The following is a 16575-nucleotide window of genomic DNA, read 5'->3' as shown; positions in this document are numbered from 1 at the left end:
CAAAGAGCAATGGGTTTGGAGCCGGGCCTGCGCAGGGGACACAGGGTTGCCCCCGCCAGGCTGACAGCCACCCTCGGGCCACCGCGGCCGCGCCCCCTGCACCCGGGAGCCGGGAAGAGGAAAGGAGGGGGCCGGGAGGGGCGGCACTGCCCCTGCGCCGCCCAGCCCCGGCCGGGGAGGACCGTGTGAAAATGAGGCCGGGGCTCGGGGGCCGGGCGGGGCCGGGCCAGGGGTGTCAGAGCGCAGCGGGCAGGGCGCCCGCACACACCTCCTGGAGCCTCCGTCACGCTCGCCCGCGCGCCGCCGCCTCTGTCCGCAGCTGCCGCGCCTTTCATGGGGGTCTCGGGCCGCGGCCCGCCCGGGGCGGCCCGGGCGCCGCTGCCGCTGCTGCTGCCGCTGCTGCTGACGGCAGCCGTCCTGCCCAGCCGGGGCCGCGCCCCGGGGCCTCTGGAAGGTGAGTGTCCGGCTGCGGGGTCGCACCTGGCAGGGTGCAGGCGGGGCCGGCGCCAGTAAGGGGGTCCTGAGTCCCCAAGCGGGGTTGATCCGAGTGGGGTGGGCTGGGCTGTGGGAGCTACACGTGGCCCCGGATCCCTGGGGGCCCTCACCCCGACGGCCAGGCCACGCCTGGGGCTAGAGGCCCAGAGCTGGAGTACTGAGGCCAGGCCTCGGACCCAGGGCTGATGACAGTTCCTGCCTTGGTCCCGGAGAGCGCCTGCTGGTCAGGCTCTGCCGGCTGAGCAGGGAGGAGGGTTGAAGTCTCGGGGTCCAGATCTTCCTTGTGTAGATGGGGAAACTGAGGGCCTCTGCCAGCCGGGGTACATCGTTAGGTCGTGGCAGCTTTAACCCTGCTTTCTTTGGGCATTGAGAAGTTCTCCAGGCTTTAGGGTCGGCTCCCGAGATTTGTTCTATCTGTGAAGCAGCCTCTGTTGAGGATCTGGGTATACCCGTGAGCAGCAACCAGCCTGGGTTTGGGCAACCAGAGATAAGAACTTTGGACGTTCTGTGTTAATTGGACTTGCAATATCTTCAAAACTTTTGTTTTTAATTAACATCCCGGAGTGGTGTCAATCCAGGAAATACTTCTGCCAAGGCAGGTTTCCAGGTTTAGAGGGTGGGCAGTGGAGAAGGGGTGTGGGTATCATTCGCTCTGCACCACCTGAGAGCTCAGGATGGGGTGCTCACAGCCCAGGGCAAGTTTCCCCCTTACCGCAAACCCTGAAAGCTAACAGACATTGATTGATTTTCAGAGCTTTTTGCCAACTTGACTTTTCCTTCCGCAGGCATTTACTATTGCCTACTCCTGTGCCAGCCACTGAAGTTGGCATCAGGGACACAGACACAATCTGTGATCAAGATACCATCTAGAGGGGGAAGCAGGCAGGAAAACAGACACCCCTGTGTGATATGTGCTATGAAAGAAGATATATATGGGAGCACATCACAGGGGACACCTTACTTACACTTGGGGTCATGGCAGGCTTCTTGGAGGAGGTGGATCTGACCTGAGTCTTAAAAGCACATAGAAATAGTGGCGGGTTATTTCAGTCAGAGGGATCAGGCCGTACCTGAAAACAGGGGCCTGGAAATGGTATGGTTCATCCCAGAGCCTCCCAAGCAGTTTAGCTAGTGAGTGAAGTGGGGTGGGCTGGTAGGAAATGATGCTAGAGAGAAACCAAGGTCAGATCATGCAGGGCGGGGGTACCACACCAGGAGTTGCTGTGCTCTTTTGCAGATGTGGATGAATGTGCCCAAGGGCTAGATGACTGCCACACCAATGCCCTGTGTCAGAACACACTCACCTCCTACAAGTGCTCTTGCAAGCCTGGCTACCAAGGGGAGGGTAGGCAGTGTGAGGGTAAGTGACTTGGGGACCAGTGGTGGGTGGGCCAGCCAGGGAAGCTCCCCATTTCCCCAGCTCTTGTAGTGGCCACTCGTGTTGGTAAAAGTGCTGCCCCTTCTCCCATGTCATGTCCCCGACTCTCTGAAACACATTTTAGATCCTTAAAGAGTCCTTCCCAGAACTGATCCTATAGTTTTATCTGGCTCTGAAATGTCCCTACTGTCTAGCTTCTAAAAAGGAAAAGAGGTGCTTTAGTATCTTTTGGTTCCACTCAGTACGAGGGCAGAAAGTCAACAGCTGTGTTGATCAGGAGAGCTGTGCCTGCCAGAGCAAGGCAGATCCTGAGCCTCCCTGGGGCAGTTTGCGCCCTCGCTCTGGAGTCTGAGTGCCAGTCCTGCCCTACCCTGCAGGCTCTGGAGGTTCCACCTTGTCCATGGCTCTGGGCACTTTGGCATTGTGACCTGCCAAGCATGGGAGATACACCAAGGATCTGCCTCACTTGGAGCTGCAAGTTCACCCTGGAAAGATGTGTGCAAAGGGATACTTGAAGCCCTTAGAGCTGCAGATCTGGGAGTCTGGACTTTGCCATTCTGAGTTCTGGGCTCAGTGGCATGAAGTCAGAACCAGCTGGAGACTGGAGACTGTTCCTGGGTATGGAAATCATGGCATGTCGGAGCTGGCAGGGCTTTTCAGGGAGCTCCGAGCCAATCCCATCCTTCATTTTATGGATAGGAACATTGAAGCCCAGAGGAATTGGGTAAGGGACTTGTGGCCACGATCACACAATTAGCCTTCAGGTGAAAGAGAGTCATTTCTCTACTCTAGCTCTGTCCCTGGCCCCACATCTCTCCTATTCACTCAGCTTCCTGGTGTCTCTCTTTGGTTGAGTGAGAAATTCTAATATTTACAGCCTCCTTTTCACTGAGGAGCAAAACTTCTGCCTCTCCCATCAGAGGAAGCATGTTCCTGGTCAGGTTCACAGCAAGTGGGTTTGGAGGTCCATCCATAAAGCCCTCCTGTTTCTCCAAGTTCATATTTTCCCAGGGACAGACAACCATCTCTCTATCTGCCCTATATCATGAGAGGCCAAAAGGCTACCTCTCCCTGAAACATCTCTGTTGATTCCTCCATACCATACATACCCTCACCATGTTAAATATTTTTACAGTACTGGAATTCAGACATGTTGGTACCCTGCTTGAGGGAAAAATGTTCACTTTTTCACTGTGCCCTCTGATAACTGTATATGGGGACAGGTACCATGCCATAGTTTCTTTTGGATAAAGTACATATTTAATAAATGGTGTTGAATGACAGGTGGCAAAAATTTCCTTATTCTTCACTGTTGGGTTTTGCATATCGCAAAAGAAATTGAATTGCTAACAGTTTGTAGCTGAAAAGTCTCCTATTTTGTTGTTGCTTTTATATATTTAAATTGCTTTAAAATATATATGATTAGTGTTATTAAAAGTGGTTTTAAAAATAATATATGATTAGTGTTATACAAAGTCAAACAATATAAAAGTATTATAGGAAACTAAAGACCCTTGTATTCCTTTATCCATAGGTAATCACTGTTAACAGGGAGCATATATTCTTTGCATTTTAAACTAAAACCCTAGGAGAATTTTCTCTTTTGAGTACTTGCAGTCTTTTTAAACCTTGTTAGGATGTCTCTGTTTGGTTTGGATTTCTTGGTAGAGGAGTCCAGAAATAGAAACTTTCTTGCAAGAAGGAAAATGAGGGAAAATGAAGATTGCAAAGATTCAAAGATGTAACTCCTTTGTGTGTGATTCTTGGCTTATTAGTTTTTAAGCCTCTTGGGTCCAACCCACGGTATCATTTGTGCTGTGATTATCACCAGCTTCACTGCTCCTGTTTAAGTTCAAGGATGGAAACTGAGTTTGCACCGAGTGACCAGAATTTTATCCTCCACAAAGTTTTTTCTGCCAAAATTTTGGAAATATGAAAGTATGGGCTCTGAATAAGTATTTATTAAAGTAGTTTTAGATAAGTGACATTGTATTCTAAATGATCTTTGCTTATATCCCAGGCTTTGGGAATGGGATGTTTCAGTGGTCACTATTTATTTATTGTTCTTTATTTCTAGGTTTAGGGAACTGAATCAAGTTTAACAAGGATGAATCTAAACTTGGCCTTTGTATGAGGAGCTGTATCTTTTTTTTAACTTTATTTTGACATAATTTTAGACTTAAGAAGTTTTCCAAAAACAGTGCAGAATTTACATGTGCCTTTCACTTACCTTACCTGAATGTTAACAACTTAATTATAACCATAATACAGCATCAAAACCAGGAAGTTAACATTGTCATAATACTATAAACTATAGACCTGATTCAAATTTCACCAGTTTTTTACTGCTCTTTTTTCCTCCCCCAAGATCCAACTCAAAATTCCACCTTACATTTATGTGTTGTCTCCTCCAATCTGTGACAATTCCTCATTCTTTCCTGGTCTTTCATAACGTTGACACTTTTGATGAGTACTGTTCAGGTCTTTTATTTGCCTTATGTTTTCTCATAAGAATTGATATGGTGGGAATTGAAAAGAAAAGAGAATTTATTATGTTTTCTCGTGATAAGATTGAGGTTATGCATTTGTAGTAATATAGGAGTAAAGCTTTCCACAAGGTTGCTGCAGAAGTGTTGTCGTGCATCATCACATCAAGGAGCACACAATGTCGACATGTCCCATTACAAGTGACCTTAACGTTGATCACGTGGTTAAGATGGCGTATTCTGTGTTTTTCTGCTGCAAAGTTAATATTTTTCCCCTTTGCAATAGATACATATCTTGGGGCAGATACTTTCAGCCTATGCTAATATCCTGTTTCTTCTCTAATCTTTGCCCACTGATTTTAGCATACAACTGTGGATCTTGCCTGCAACAATTATTACTATGATGTGTGCTTGTTAGTAATTTTGTATTTTCCTTGTTCCTTATACATCTATTAATTGAGATCTTCTGTAAGCAAGATCCCTTCTTCCCCATTTATTCAGGCGTTGATTTATATGTTTATGTATTTATGCTAGAATGGACTCATGGGTATTTAATTATATGTATAATTATTTATTTCGGGCTCAAATTATTTCAGCTTTAGCCATTGTTTCCTGTGTCCTTTCTATATTCCCTTGTTTTAGAAATTCCTAATTTTCTGGTCTCACAAAATGGTCCAGATTCATCTTGTATTTTCCCCAGGAGCCCTGTTTCCTTTTATTGGAAAATCGTGTATAGAAACCAAGATCTGAATGTTTGGTGTTTTCATTGTTACTGGGATGTCATTACTCTTAAGTCCTCTCAGTGGACAGAGCTAGGAAATATATGTATGTATGTTAATCCACACATACACACATATCTATACTTATTCTTTATATCTATCTCTTTGTATATATATATTAAAAACAGTTACATTGATACTTTGAATTCCAAAACAATACCACAAGATTCATTTTAACCTCCCTCTTTGCTTATTCATAACTTTTTTCTCCGACAATGAGAAAGTTGGCTCTCATTATATGCAATATATTTACCTGTTTGTTCAATCCTAGCATACAAATAAAGAATTTATAGACTTACTAATCTATAACTCTGTGAGTAAAACATATTTACTAATTAGGGTACGGTATTTATATATAGCTGTTTTTGTTTTTAGCCTTACAACATTCAGTCAAGACACTGTTTTTCAAAGTTATTTAGGCTGGTACTTTTCATCCCCTTCACTGTGGTTATGTAATTCATTTTTAATACAGTTATATTCATTTGTTGTTTGTTTTTTTAATTTATTGGGGTGACATTGGTTAATATAAACATACAGGTTTTAACGTTCGTTTTTCTTTGTATTCCATTTTTTATCCCTCTTCTCACTCTCACCCCTGCTTCTTGGTTGATTGTATGTATATACGTACGTAGGTATATATTCATGTACGTATGTAAAACATCACTATGGTTCTGAGAGTCAAAGCTATACAAAACCTCAAAGAAGAGTTACTCTCTCCTCCTATTCCTATTACCCTTTCTCGTTTCTCCTTTCCACCCCTTTTCCCACACACTATGGGTCACCATCTCTGTAGTTTCTGGTTTATCCTTCCTATATTTCTCTTGCACAAATCAGCAGCTAAATGTGTATTTTATTTTTAACTATTTTGATAGGTTATAATTTACATACCATAAAATTCACCAATTCTAAGTAAGTTTATAAATCAGTGATTTTGGGTAAATTAGTTGCGTTGTGCAATCATTGCACAATATAGTTTTTAGACATTTTCCTCATCTCGGTATGATCCCTTGTGCCCATTTACAGTTAATTCTTGTTCCCAGCCCCAGGTTGAGGCAACCACTAATCTATTTCCTGTCTCTATAGATTTACCTTTTCTGGGCATTTCATATAAATGAAATCACGCACTTTGTTTGGCTTCTTTCACGTAATACAATGTTTTCGAGGTTCATCCATGTTGTAGCCTTTATTGGCACTTCATTCCTTTTTATCGTTGACTAGTATTCCAGTATATAGATAGACCATATTTTGTTTATACATTCACCAGTTGATAGACATTTGGGTTCCTTCTTCTTTAGAGCTATTATAAATAATGTTGCTATGAATATTCACCTGTGAATCTTTGCATTTCTCTTGGATGTATATCTAGGAGTAGAATTTCTGGGTCATATGGTAAATTTATGTTTAATCTTTGAAGGAACTGCCAAACTCTTTTCCGAAGTGACGGTGCCATCTGTTACCATCAGCAGTGTATGAGGGTTCCCATTTCTCCACATCCCTGCCAACATTGGTCATTGTCTCTCTTTTTTATTGTAACTATTCTAGTGAATGTGAAATGGTATCTTATTGTGGTTTTAACATGAATTCCCCTAATAATTAATGACGTCGAGCATTTTTTTCATGTGCTTATTAGTCATTCACATATCTTTTTTGGTAAAATGCCTATTCGAATCTTTTGCCTATTCTAAAATTGAGTTGTTTTCTTATTATTCAATTGTGAGAGTTATTTCTAAGTCCTTTATAAGGTATGTGATTTGGAAATATTTTCTACCAATCTGTGGCTTATCTTCATTTTCTTAATGGTGTCTTTTGAAGTGCAAAAGTTTTTAATTTTGATAAATTTTAATTTATACATTTTAAAATTTATGGATTGTGCATTTGGTGTTGTATCTAAGACATCTTTACATAACCCACGTTTTTAAAGATTTCCTCATGAAAGCTTTATATTTTTTCTTAAAAGTTTTATAGTTTTAGCTCTTACATTTAGGTCTCTGATACATTTTGAGTTGATTTTTGTGTACAGTGTGAGGTAAAGGCCTAAATTAATCTTTTTGCATGTGGATATCCAATTGTCTCAGCACCATTTGTTGAAAAGACTATCATTTCTCCTAATAAATTGCCTTGGCACATTTGTCTAAAATTAAGTGACCTTAAATATAAGGGTTTATTTCTGGACCTTTGATTCTGTTCCGTTAATCTGTGTTTGTCTTTATGCCCATATCATACACTGTCTTGATAACTGTGGCTTTATAGAAAGTCCTCCAAATCTGTTTCCTTTTACAAAACTGTTTTGGTCTTCTGCAAACAAAAAAGTATGCTGGAATTTCACATGTGTGTTTTTTATATACCCTTATTTTTTCCTTGAAGATAACATTGCAGATAGTCTTTTGCAGTTTTCTTTTTCTTTTTTTACTTATACTATATCTTAGAAATCTCTCCCAATCAGTTCATAAAGATCTTTCTCATTGTTTTGGTTTTCTTTAACAGCTGCATAGTACTTCATTGAGTAAATGTACCATAATTCTTAACTACCCTGCTATGTATGGGCGTTTAGGTTGTTTATAGTATTTTGTTGTTGTTGTTTATAGTATTTTGTAATTACAAATGCTGCAATGAATAACCTTGTGCATATTTATTTTCCTTTTCTTGATGTATCTTCAGGGTAAATTCTTAGAAGTGGGATAGCTGGTTAAAATAAATGCATATTTCTCCATACTGAAGAAATAACACCTCTCTGGTTTATTTCTGTTTTATTCCTCAGACATTGATGAATGTGAAAACGAACTCAACGGAGGCTGTGTCCATGACTGTTTGAATATTCCAGGCAATTATCGCTGCACTTGTTTTGATGGCTTCATGTTGGCTCATGATGGTCATAATTGTCTTGGTAAGGAAAACGGTTGGGAACGGCAATTCTCCTTTACCCTCCGGCACCCCCACCCCTTTCTTTCCTTTGATGAAATACTCATTAAAACAAAAAGGGGGATCAGAGACTTGTGTTTTCTGGCCCCCTAGAAATTACGCTTCCTGACAGAAAACCAGGTGTAAAGTGTTTTAGTTTTTATATGATTATTTATAATATAGATACTCCCTTAGTCCAAGGAGATGGGTAAGCATCATCATTACTACTTATTGACTTTCTAACATTGACTCGTCACCTTTAAGATCTTTGATTTTGTGTTAAAAGGGTCTTGACTTATAACTGTTTCTTTAATGTTGTAAGTATCTCTATTCTAGAATTAGGTAAAACTACTTGTCCTGAAGATTCCAAATGTGTGCTTGGATCTCAGCCAGGTAGAAGCCTACCCCACCACCCCCGTTTTTGTTGTTGTTGTTGTTGTTGTTTTTGAGCGAGAGAGAGAGAGAGAGAGAGAGAGAGAGAATTCAAACAGAAACTTTCCTTTAACATCCTCCTAGTATTCCACAAAACAGAAACATCTGTTGGAGTTTCAGTTTTTGAGTCAGAGATTGCAAAGAGTATTATTTACATTGGTTTCTTATGCCAGGAATAAAACAATTTAGAAATAGCAAGCAATTAGATAGGGTTGAGTGTTGGGTAGTCTTAGAGGATGCAGCACACCTGGCAGGCAGGTATTTGTGGTATGTCTGCATTTTAAGGCTGGTATTATCAGTTGTACAGGAGGACATCATGGTAGACAGATGGCATCAAATTCCTTTGACACTTTGACTCTTCATGTGGTTTACCTGCTGATGTCCACTTGGCTGACCAAGGAGTAACTGAAGCCAGGCCCTGACTCTGTGGGGACAGCTATTTAGATACCCCTTGTGGAGCAGTGGGATTGGCCACTTGATCAACTTTGAGATCAGAATAAAAGTCACTAGATGAGTACAGACAGAACTTGTATTTTGAGTGTTGGGGAAGGAGAATATTTCCACTTGACACTCGCCCCCTTATATGACCTTTATCCACTTTAGTGTCACCTGGAGCCTCATTCTGATGTAGACTCTGTCCCTTCCTGTCTGTGCCCTATATGAGAGATCAGGCTTTGGATCAGACCACTTGGCTATTAAAGCTTGCAGCTATCTATCAGGAAGACTTGATTGAGGGGTAGAGGATCGCTAACCCTTTTTCAGACTTCGTCAGCCATCAGTACCACAAAAAGACACATTATAGAGACAACCCTGAGAGCAGCAATAAATTGAGATTAATTAAAAACTCAAAAAAATCACTTTTAGTGGGTAATTTTTTGGGAAGCATACAGTATATTTGTGGGGCATTTTTGGTTGTTTTGTTTTTTTTACTGTTTTCTGAAGGAAATCTCACATTTCCCTTTGATTTACCAACAGTGGCATTTTGAGGATTTTTATCTGATGGCAGACCTGTTCATCACAGTTGTGCTCAAACTCATAGCCTGGGGGAAGGGTGAACTTCCTAAGAACAACAAGCAAACCATCCAAGGGTTAAAGACCTGGGCCAGGTGGTGGGTGGGGATGGTTCTGAGTAAACACCCACTCAGAAATCCTGAGACCTGGAGTCTTTCTTTGCCTGGCCGCTAACATAGGTATTTCAGCAGGCTGTCTTCATTTCCTCTCCTTGGCGATCTCTTTGTGGTTTTGGTAGCAAGGATCTGCCTTGCAGAAAGATCCTGAGCAGCCACTGAATAGATTTGAAGGGTCTAGGGAGTCTTTAAAAGGAAGACATGAGATAATAAAGTGTTATGTTAAGGAGAGCGGGAGTAGCATACAGAGACTTCTCTGCCATTTAAACTTGAAACATTTTTGTGACAAGAAAGGAACTCAGAGCCAAAATTTTTAGGAGAGGCAGCTTTCCGTTTTCTCTGGGATGAGCCCTTACCTCTCCTCAGCCCCCTAGCCACACATTAGCCACAAATATGGTAACCAGAATGTGCAGAGTACAAACACCACTTAGCTCTGGCACCAAACCTGGAGTCCTCCAATATCTGAATGGCTGCGAGCCTGAAAAATGAAATGCAGCTCTTCCACGCAGCTCGCCCCACCTGAATTTGGTTTCTATTTATTGAGTGTCAGAAGCACAACATAGCTATTCAGTTTTGTAGCAGCGGTTCTCCAGTCTGGCTGCACATTGGAATCACTTAAGTTTAAAACAACACCATCGCTTAGGTCTCATCCAAGACTAGCTATATCAGTGTCTCAGGAGGTGGGTCCAGGCGTCAGAGTTCTAACATGCAGCCAGGGTTGTAAAACACTGTTTTACAGTCTGGAGGAACTCACCAGCCTAGTGATACATAATGTGTGCATGTGAACACACACACTTTTGTATTAATTCAATCAGAGTGCGTCACTCAACTTCATGACACATTTCTAATTGCTTTGAAGAAAAGGAATAGTGAGTTAAACATGGGATGGGGAGAACATCTTTACTCAGAAACCAGTCCAGGATTTGGTGTTCAAGGAAACAGATTCGTCCTGCACACAGCGAGTCCTCACTGAGGAAACACCTAGGCCAGGTGTGTTCCAGCATGGCTTAGCCTTTGGAATGTTCTCCCTTCATCCTTTGGCACAGGGAAGGGCAAGTTTGTTAGGCTTTAGGCGATGGCTCAGGTCCCATCAGTTTAGAAAGGCATCTGCTTGGTAATGTGGGAAGACAAATGACTATAAGATCCGAAGCTTGAAACCAGATAACAGATATTTAAATGTGAATTTTCTTGTTACCGATATGCCCAGGAGCTAATGATAGGCACATGGGAATCAAGCTGGAGAACATACATTGCTTTTATTATTGGCCTTCTCCTTGGGCTTCTGTCACGTCTGAGAGTTTTCTGGAAATTACCTCTTCTCTGGCCTGGTGATGCTGTGCTCTCCTGCTTGCTTGTTCATGCGCTGAACAGTTCATGTGCATCGGCAGGTTCCAGGACTGTGCTAAATAGAACACCAATCTCCGTCCTCAAGGAGTTTGCAATCTAGTGGAGATAGATAAATAAAACATTCCAAGAGGTCAAAAGGTACAAATTTTAGAAAAAGGTTTTGAGACTGCAACGTGGTAAGCGTGTTGATGGAGCTGTGCTCAGGGTAGTATGTGACACAGTGGAAGGAAAGCCCCCTAGCCACACCCAGGGTGTGTGGCCCTGGGGGTGGCATATCCCTCCCCGACTTTCCCATGGCTCCTTCCCTGGAGCTTCTGCTGTCTCCTCTACCTCCTCCTGCCCCTGATATTCTCCTGAATTCTACCTCTGGCACCTCCTTTCGGCTCCCCTTCCTACACTCCTGCCTTCAGCTTTCTCATGTGCATCTACCCCATCATCAGGCATCACAAGTGGCTTTCAGAGCTGTCTTTACAACACCAGGCTTAGGTTTCTCACTGCCTGCGGAGCTAGCCCTGAATGTCAGCATCTCACGCTCGGGCCACCCACATTTCCACCCCTATCTCTGTACCCAGTGTCGTCCTTCCCCATGCTTCTTGGCCACCCCAATTCATGCCCACATGGCTCCCCGCCCTGCAGGTGCCTTGTCCATAGTCCCCTTTTATTTCTTCCTTCCTAGGCATCCCTACTGCCAGGCCCCAGGTCCGGTCCCCCACTAGCACCAGCCATGGCTATTTCATGTGAAGCTGACTCCCAGGATTTCAGTTCTTCCTTTTCCTTGTTGTCCTTTTCTCAGCTGCTGCCTTATCCTTCCTCACACGAGGGTCTGACTATGTCACCTTTGCTCCAGTGATTCTCAACCACTCCCTAAATGAAGTAGGGCCTTTGCTTGTTATTCAAGATGCTCTGCGTTGTGACCCCCGATCTATCTTCCCAGCTCTGTCTCCTGTAACTTCCCTGCTTGTACCCGTGCTCCAGCTCAGTGGAGTGACCACCACTGTTAACCTGAACAGACTCCATGCTGGACTCCAGCCTTCCCACTAGTACCCGTGCTCTTTCTTCTGCCTAGAATCCCATCTCTTGATTTGTAATTGAAGAAATCCTGCAGGACCCCCTCCTTCATCAGCTTTTCTAAGAAACCCATCCTGATACCCCACAGCCAGTTGTGACTTCTCTTTCCTTTTTACCATCTCTCATAATTACTGGTACATTTGTCTCTTTCCTGCTCCTGAAAGGCATGCTCCTAGAGTGAAAGAATTTGATCTTACTCATCTATGTTTTGCTGTCTCCTTGAGAACTGTACTTTGAAAAGAGAAGGTGTTCAATAAGTATTTACTGAACTGATTTTCTTGTGTGCATGTGGAAGGCCTTTTTTAGTGAGCCCCAGACTTATGAGGGCTGGTTAATCATATGGGGGTCCCACTGGCTTCAATTCTGAGAGCTTCTGTGATGCAGGGACCAGAAGAGGAACCTCAGCTCTATTTAGCAGGTGTCCCTGAGCTGCCGGGCTGGGTGGGGTGTTTGAAATAGTTACAAAAGCAAAGGCTAAGCCTTTTCCCCCTCCAGATGTGGACGAGTGCTTGGAGAACAATGGTGGCTGCCAGCACACCTGTGTCAACGTTATGGGGAGCTACGAGTGCCGCTGCAAGGAGGGGTTTTTCCTGAGTGACAATCAGCACACTTGCATTCACCGCTTGGAAGGTACCTCTCTGCTCTGTTGTGGGTGGGGGTGGGGGCTGGGGGGCAAGGCCACATCTGAGAATCTCTCCCCTACTTTAGCAACTTTAGAAGGGAAGGCTGGCTATAGAAAATCTGGAGGCCAGAGGATGAGTCCAGACTCTGCTAGTGGGTAACCGTGGGCAAGTTATTTTAGCTTCAACATCCTCACCTGGCAAAACAAGTGGGTTGGACTGGGTAAGCTCTGAGGTCTCTTCAAACTCTCACATTCTCTGATTCTAATCTTTAAATAGAGTACATATCAAACATGACTAGATGTCTCAGTTGAAATAGACAGTTTGCCAAGTTTTTCAAAAACGTGCTGCAAACCACAGCACCAAGTGTGAGCCTGCTCCTCGCTCAGGGTGGGTGGGGAAGGACTGTAGACTTCCAGTGGAGATTCCAGTGCTTCGCCTTGTTTTCTACCACAGGCTAGATCTGGCCTTCCCTGTGTTTTGCGTTTTTGAACTCTGAGCCTCTGGGGCTCCAGGGTCCAGGAGACCCCCTCCTCAGACTTGGGTTCTCCAAGCTGTGCTTTTCCTTCACCCATATGGCCAGTACCATTCCTCCACAAATCTGCAGAAAACTCTTCTCTCCTGATGGCTCCCCTTTCATTCTCTCTGCTTTGAGTTTATACCTTTTCTTATTCCTCTGTTAGTTCAATGGACTCTCGGGAGGGAGGGGCATTGAGTACATGTGGCCAATCAGCCACTTGTAACAGAGTGATGTGCTTTTAACTCTTCTCTGTTCTTTCTTAAGCCAAACAATTACGTTTTGGTGGCTGTATTTTTTTCTTACAGGTTGCCTGTGCCTGTTTTTAAGGGAAATGCCCTAAATATTAGACGATTAATTCCTGCTGGCATGTGCTGCTTATTCATTTTCATAACTTAAGAATGAGGAGCTTTTAAGTTCTATTTAATCACCGGTTGGTGGGTTTATTGTTTTAATCATAGTTTTAGTGATTTTTCAAGGGTTTCTTTGTGGAAGGTGATTTTTGTCTCATTTTCCAAGAATAATGGCTTCCTCCTTATACCTAACTAGGAAGCCTGTTTGGGTACTAAGAGTTGTCAGAGAAAACACAGAGGGCAGTGGGTTTGGTGGCTCTTACCACCCCAGCCTGCTCACTGTCAGTGTTTGAGCAGGAAAGTCACATACTTTGGCTCTAATCAGGCAGATCCATATCTCGCGCAGGCTTGATAGAGTAGCATTTGGGTTTCATTTTCCGTCTGGGCTCTCTGGCTTCTCTGGGCAGCTCTGCATCTGGTCCGAGGCAGAATTAAGGTGCAGTGGCACGGATATCAGGGCATCTCCCCTTCGTTTGCTCAAAGCTGCTTCCTGGCAAGTAACTTTGGCTTTCTCTTCAGGTAGCAGGGAGGGAGGTAGGGACCTATAGGTCAAGCCGCTGCTTGAGCACCCCCAGCGTGGATCCCACCCACTCACAAAACCACTTACTTCTTACCCTTGCACTTCCAGAAACAGCGGCTCAGGCCCTATTTCTCCTCCCGCAAGCCCCCCAGACCGATTACAGACACAGGCTCCTCAAAACAGAAGTAAATACAAAAGCAGTTCCTTTCCACAGTCTGTGTTTCCTAAATTTTCTACAATTCAGACGTTCTCGGAACCCCTGAAGAGTATTTAAAATGAACATATTCGTCTGGAGCTAAGACCAAAATCCAAGAATTTAAGTTGTGGTCTGGAAGTGCTTTCCATGATTTTCTCTCGTGTTTCAACCTGATTGCTTGGCAAATTCATGTCAGCGTGGGCCAACAGATTATAGCGGTCTGTAACGAAGACCCCTTCCATCCCAGAGTTTTAACTCTTCAAATAGAACAATCTGTAAACGGTATCCTTTAGGATTTCCTCCATGATGTGCACACTAAACCCTTAGAAGCTATATTAGAATAGGCTTTAAAACCTGCAGTCGATACTTGAAGAATAGTTAAAAGAAGCTAATACTTCAAGCTAGTATTTTCTAGTATTGGTGTTGTTGTTTTTAATAGTTATTTACTGTGTTCTTCAATATAGGGGATCATAATAGCCAATTCTGAGAGAAAGCTCACACTATTGAATTTTTTTAATCTTTAAAGACCCCAAAGCTCTGATAGAGAGACTGTGTGTTTTCACCCATGTAATGGGGGTAGGCTGGAGAGAGACACATCACCCCAGCCTGCCTTTGTCCCTATTCATGGGTGCTCAGGCTCTCAAAATGAGCATTCCTCTTGTTTTGTCTACTCTGAGAATATTTTTAGATGTTTGTACTGCTGCCTTTCAGAGTAGTGGGGAAAGTGTCAGCGCAATGAGGAAGGGGCTGTGCTCTCATTAGGACCTGTTTCTCCCTTTGTGGAATGTTTCTTGCCCTGTTGGCAAGACATATTTTCATTTGGTTTCCAGAAATATTCTGCAGCGAGACGCTGAGGATGGAGACCACCAGAATGGAGCATTTCTAATGTTTCTGAGCTGTTTTCCTCCTGGTGAACTAATAACCCTAAACATGACTGCCAGGCCAGTGTCTGGGGGAGCCAGGACCGTGGCTGGGCCTCCCAGTTTGGGCCAGATCCATCTGCCTGCCTTAGCAGTGGCTTTGTTTTGGGACAGGGCACTCTGAAAAGCTTCAGGGTCACTTTCTGAAAAGCCCTCAGCACCTCCAGAGCCATTTAAACCTCCTTTACCTCCTGGTAACTTTAGGTTTAGCTTGATATGGTGACATCAGAGACCAACTTTCGTGTGTATCCCCATGACATCTGGCACACAGTTCTTATGAAGTATTTCTTGTGTAAATGAATTGCTCTGAGGCAGTAAAGGTCATTTTGCAAACATCTTAACAGACTTGTAAACAGTGTGAAGCAGCAGCAGCAGCAGCTGACCTGTTTGGCGGTGTTACTTTGCAGGTGTTACTGCCTTCTTTTCTTGGGCACTGTTATATGCACCCCTAGGTGCTCCTTGCACCTGTCACTTCTAATGCTCTGTTGAATGTAATACTTGCTGGGCCTTTCTAAGAGAGCAGGATACTGCTTCCAGAGGTAGCTCTCATTTCCTGTGCCATCTTAGTACGGGAAGAAAATGACATCTTCAGAAATCTGCAGCCAGAGCAAAGAGAAATTTCCATTGATCCAGTGCAAGTCTCCATCTGTGTTAATTGACAGCAGCCCTTGGCATGGGCGAGTGAGTCCCCGGCAACTTCCAGCAGATTGAGTGCTGGAGTTCAAACAGCTTGTAACTGTCAGATTAAAAACACGATGGTTTTAAGAGAGTATGGGATGTATTAACTGTTACACTGTCTTTTGGAACAGGACTGACATCTGTTTGTTTTAAAACAATTATTCCAGTTAAGCACAGATTGATGGCTCTGTAGCAGAATTGGAGAGTGGTGACTTTTGATTTCATTAGAACCAAATGTCTAAGGCTTTTGGGACTCAATACAGAACAGTGTGGGATCCTAGAGAAGTTGAATGAAAACTTTTTATAGTCATGTTTAAAACAGTGCTACTTCCAGTATTAGAAAGTGTCCTGTCTGTAGAGAGTCAATGAGAGCACAATCCCTACTTTCAAAGATGTTTTAGAGTTGCACTGCACAAAATCAAAGCATCGAGCATGTGCAATGAGCATGTACTTACTAATGCACTGCAAACTGAGCTGATGTTTTGAGAATACGCTTGGGTATGCACATAGCTCCTTCAGAATGCTGGCAGGTGGCAAGATCTCAATCCGTTTTGAGATGAGGCGTGATGCTGGCAAACCATGTGGGTGAATACTTTGCTATAGTCCCATCATTTCAATGCACGTTATACCATCCAGGAAAATAAGCACCTTTCCCCTCTTTCTGCTACCATAACCACAAGGTTGGGCCTAGTGGAACTTACAGTATACCTGAAAAGAATTACACAGCAGCTAAAGGAAACCACATGTAGGAGGTCTCCTTC

At 43.6% G+C, this 16575-nt stretch overlaps 1 protein-coding gene across 6 annotated transcripts in view; it reads left to right on the top strand.

Moving 5' to 3' along the window:
- The first annotated feature begins 268 nt into the window (after positions 1-268).
- The window catches only part of SCUBE2 (signal peptide, CUB domain and EGF like domain containing 2), a 60283-nt gene continuing 43976 nt past the window's right edge, over positions 269-16575 (top strand). For 3 of the 6 annotated variants that reach the window (XM_039863539.1, XM_039863538.1, XM_039863534.1), the window contains exons 1-4: positions 303-454; positions 1733-1855; positions 7897-8022; positions 12506-12640. In XM_039863539.1, the coding sequence (XP_039719473.1) occupies positions 334-454; positions 1733-1855; positions 7897-8022; positions 12506-12640 (505 nt within the window). In that variant the 5' untranslated portion in view covers positions 303-333. Of the gene's footprint in view, positions 455-1732; positions 1856-7896; positions 8023-12505; positions 12641-16575 lie in introns of all 6 variants that reach the window. The other 3 variants (XM_039863535.1, XM_039863536.1, XM_039863537.1) reach the window with 3 other exon arrangements.

The sequence above is a fragment of the Pteropus medius genome, unplaced genomic scaffold (assembly GCF_902729225.1).
Source record: "Pteropus medius unplaced genomic scaffold, Ma_sr-lr_union100, whole genome shotgun sequence".
Lineage (NCBI taxonomy): Eukaryota > Metazoa > Chordata > Mammalia > Chiroptera > Pteropodidae > Pteropus > Pteropus medius.
Note: the sequence above shows the minus strand (reverse complement) of the source record. Positions and strands in the feature narration are given on the sequence as shown.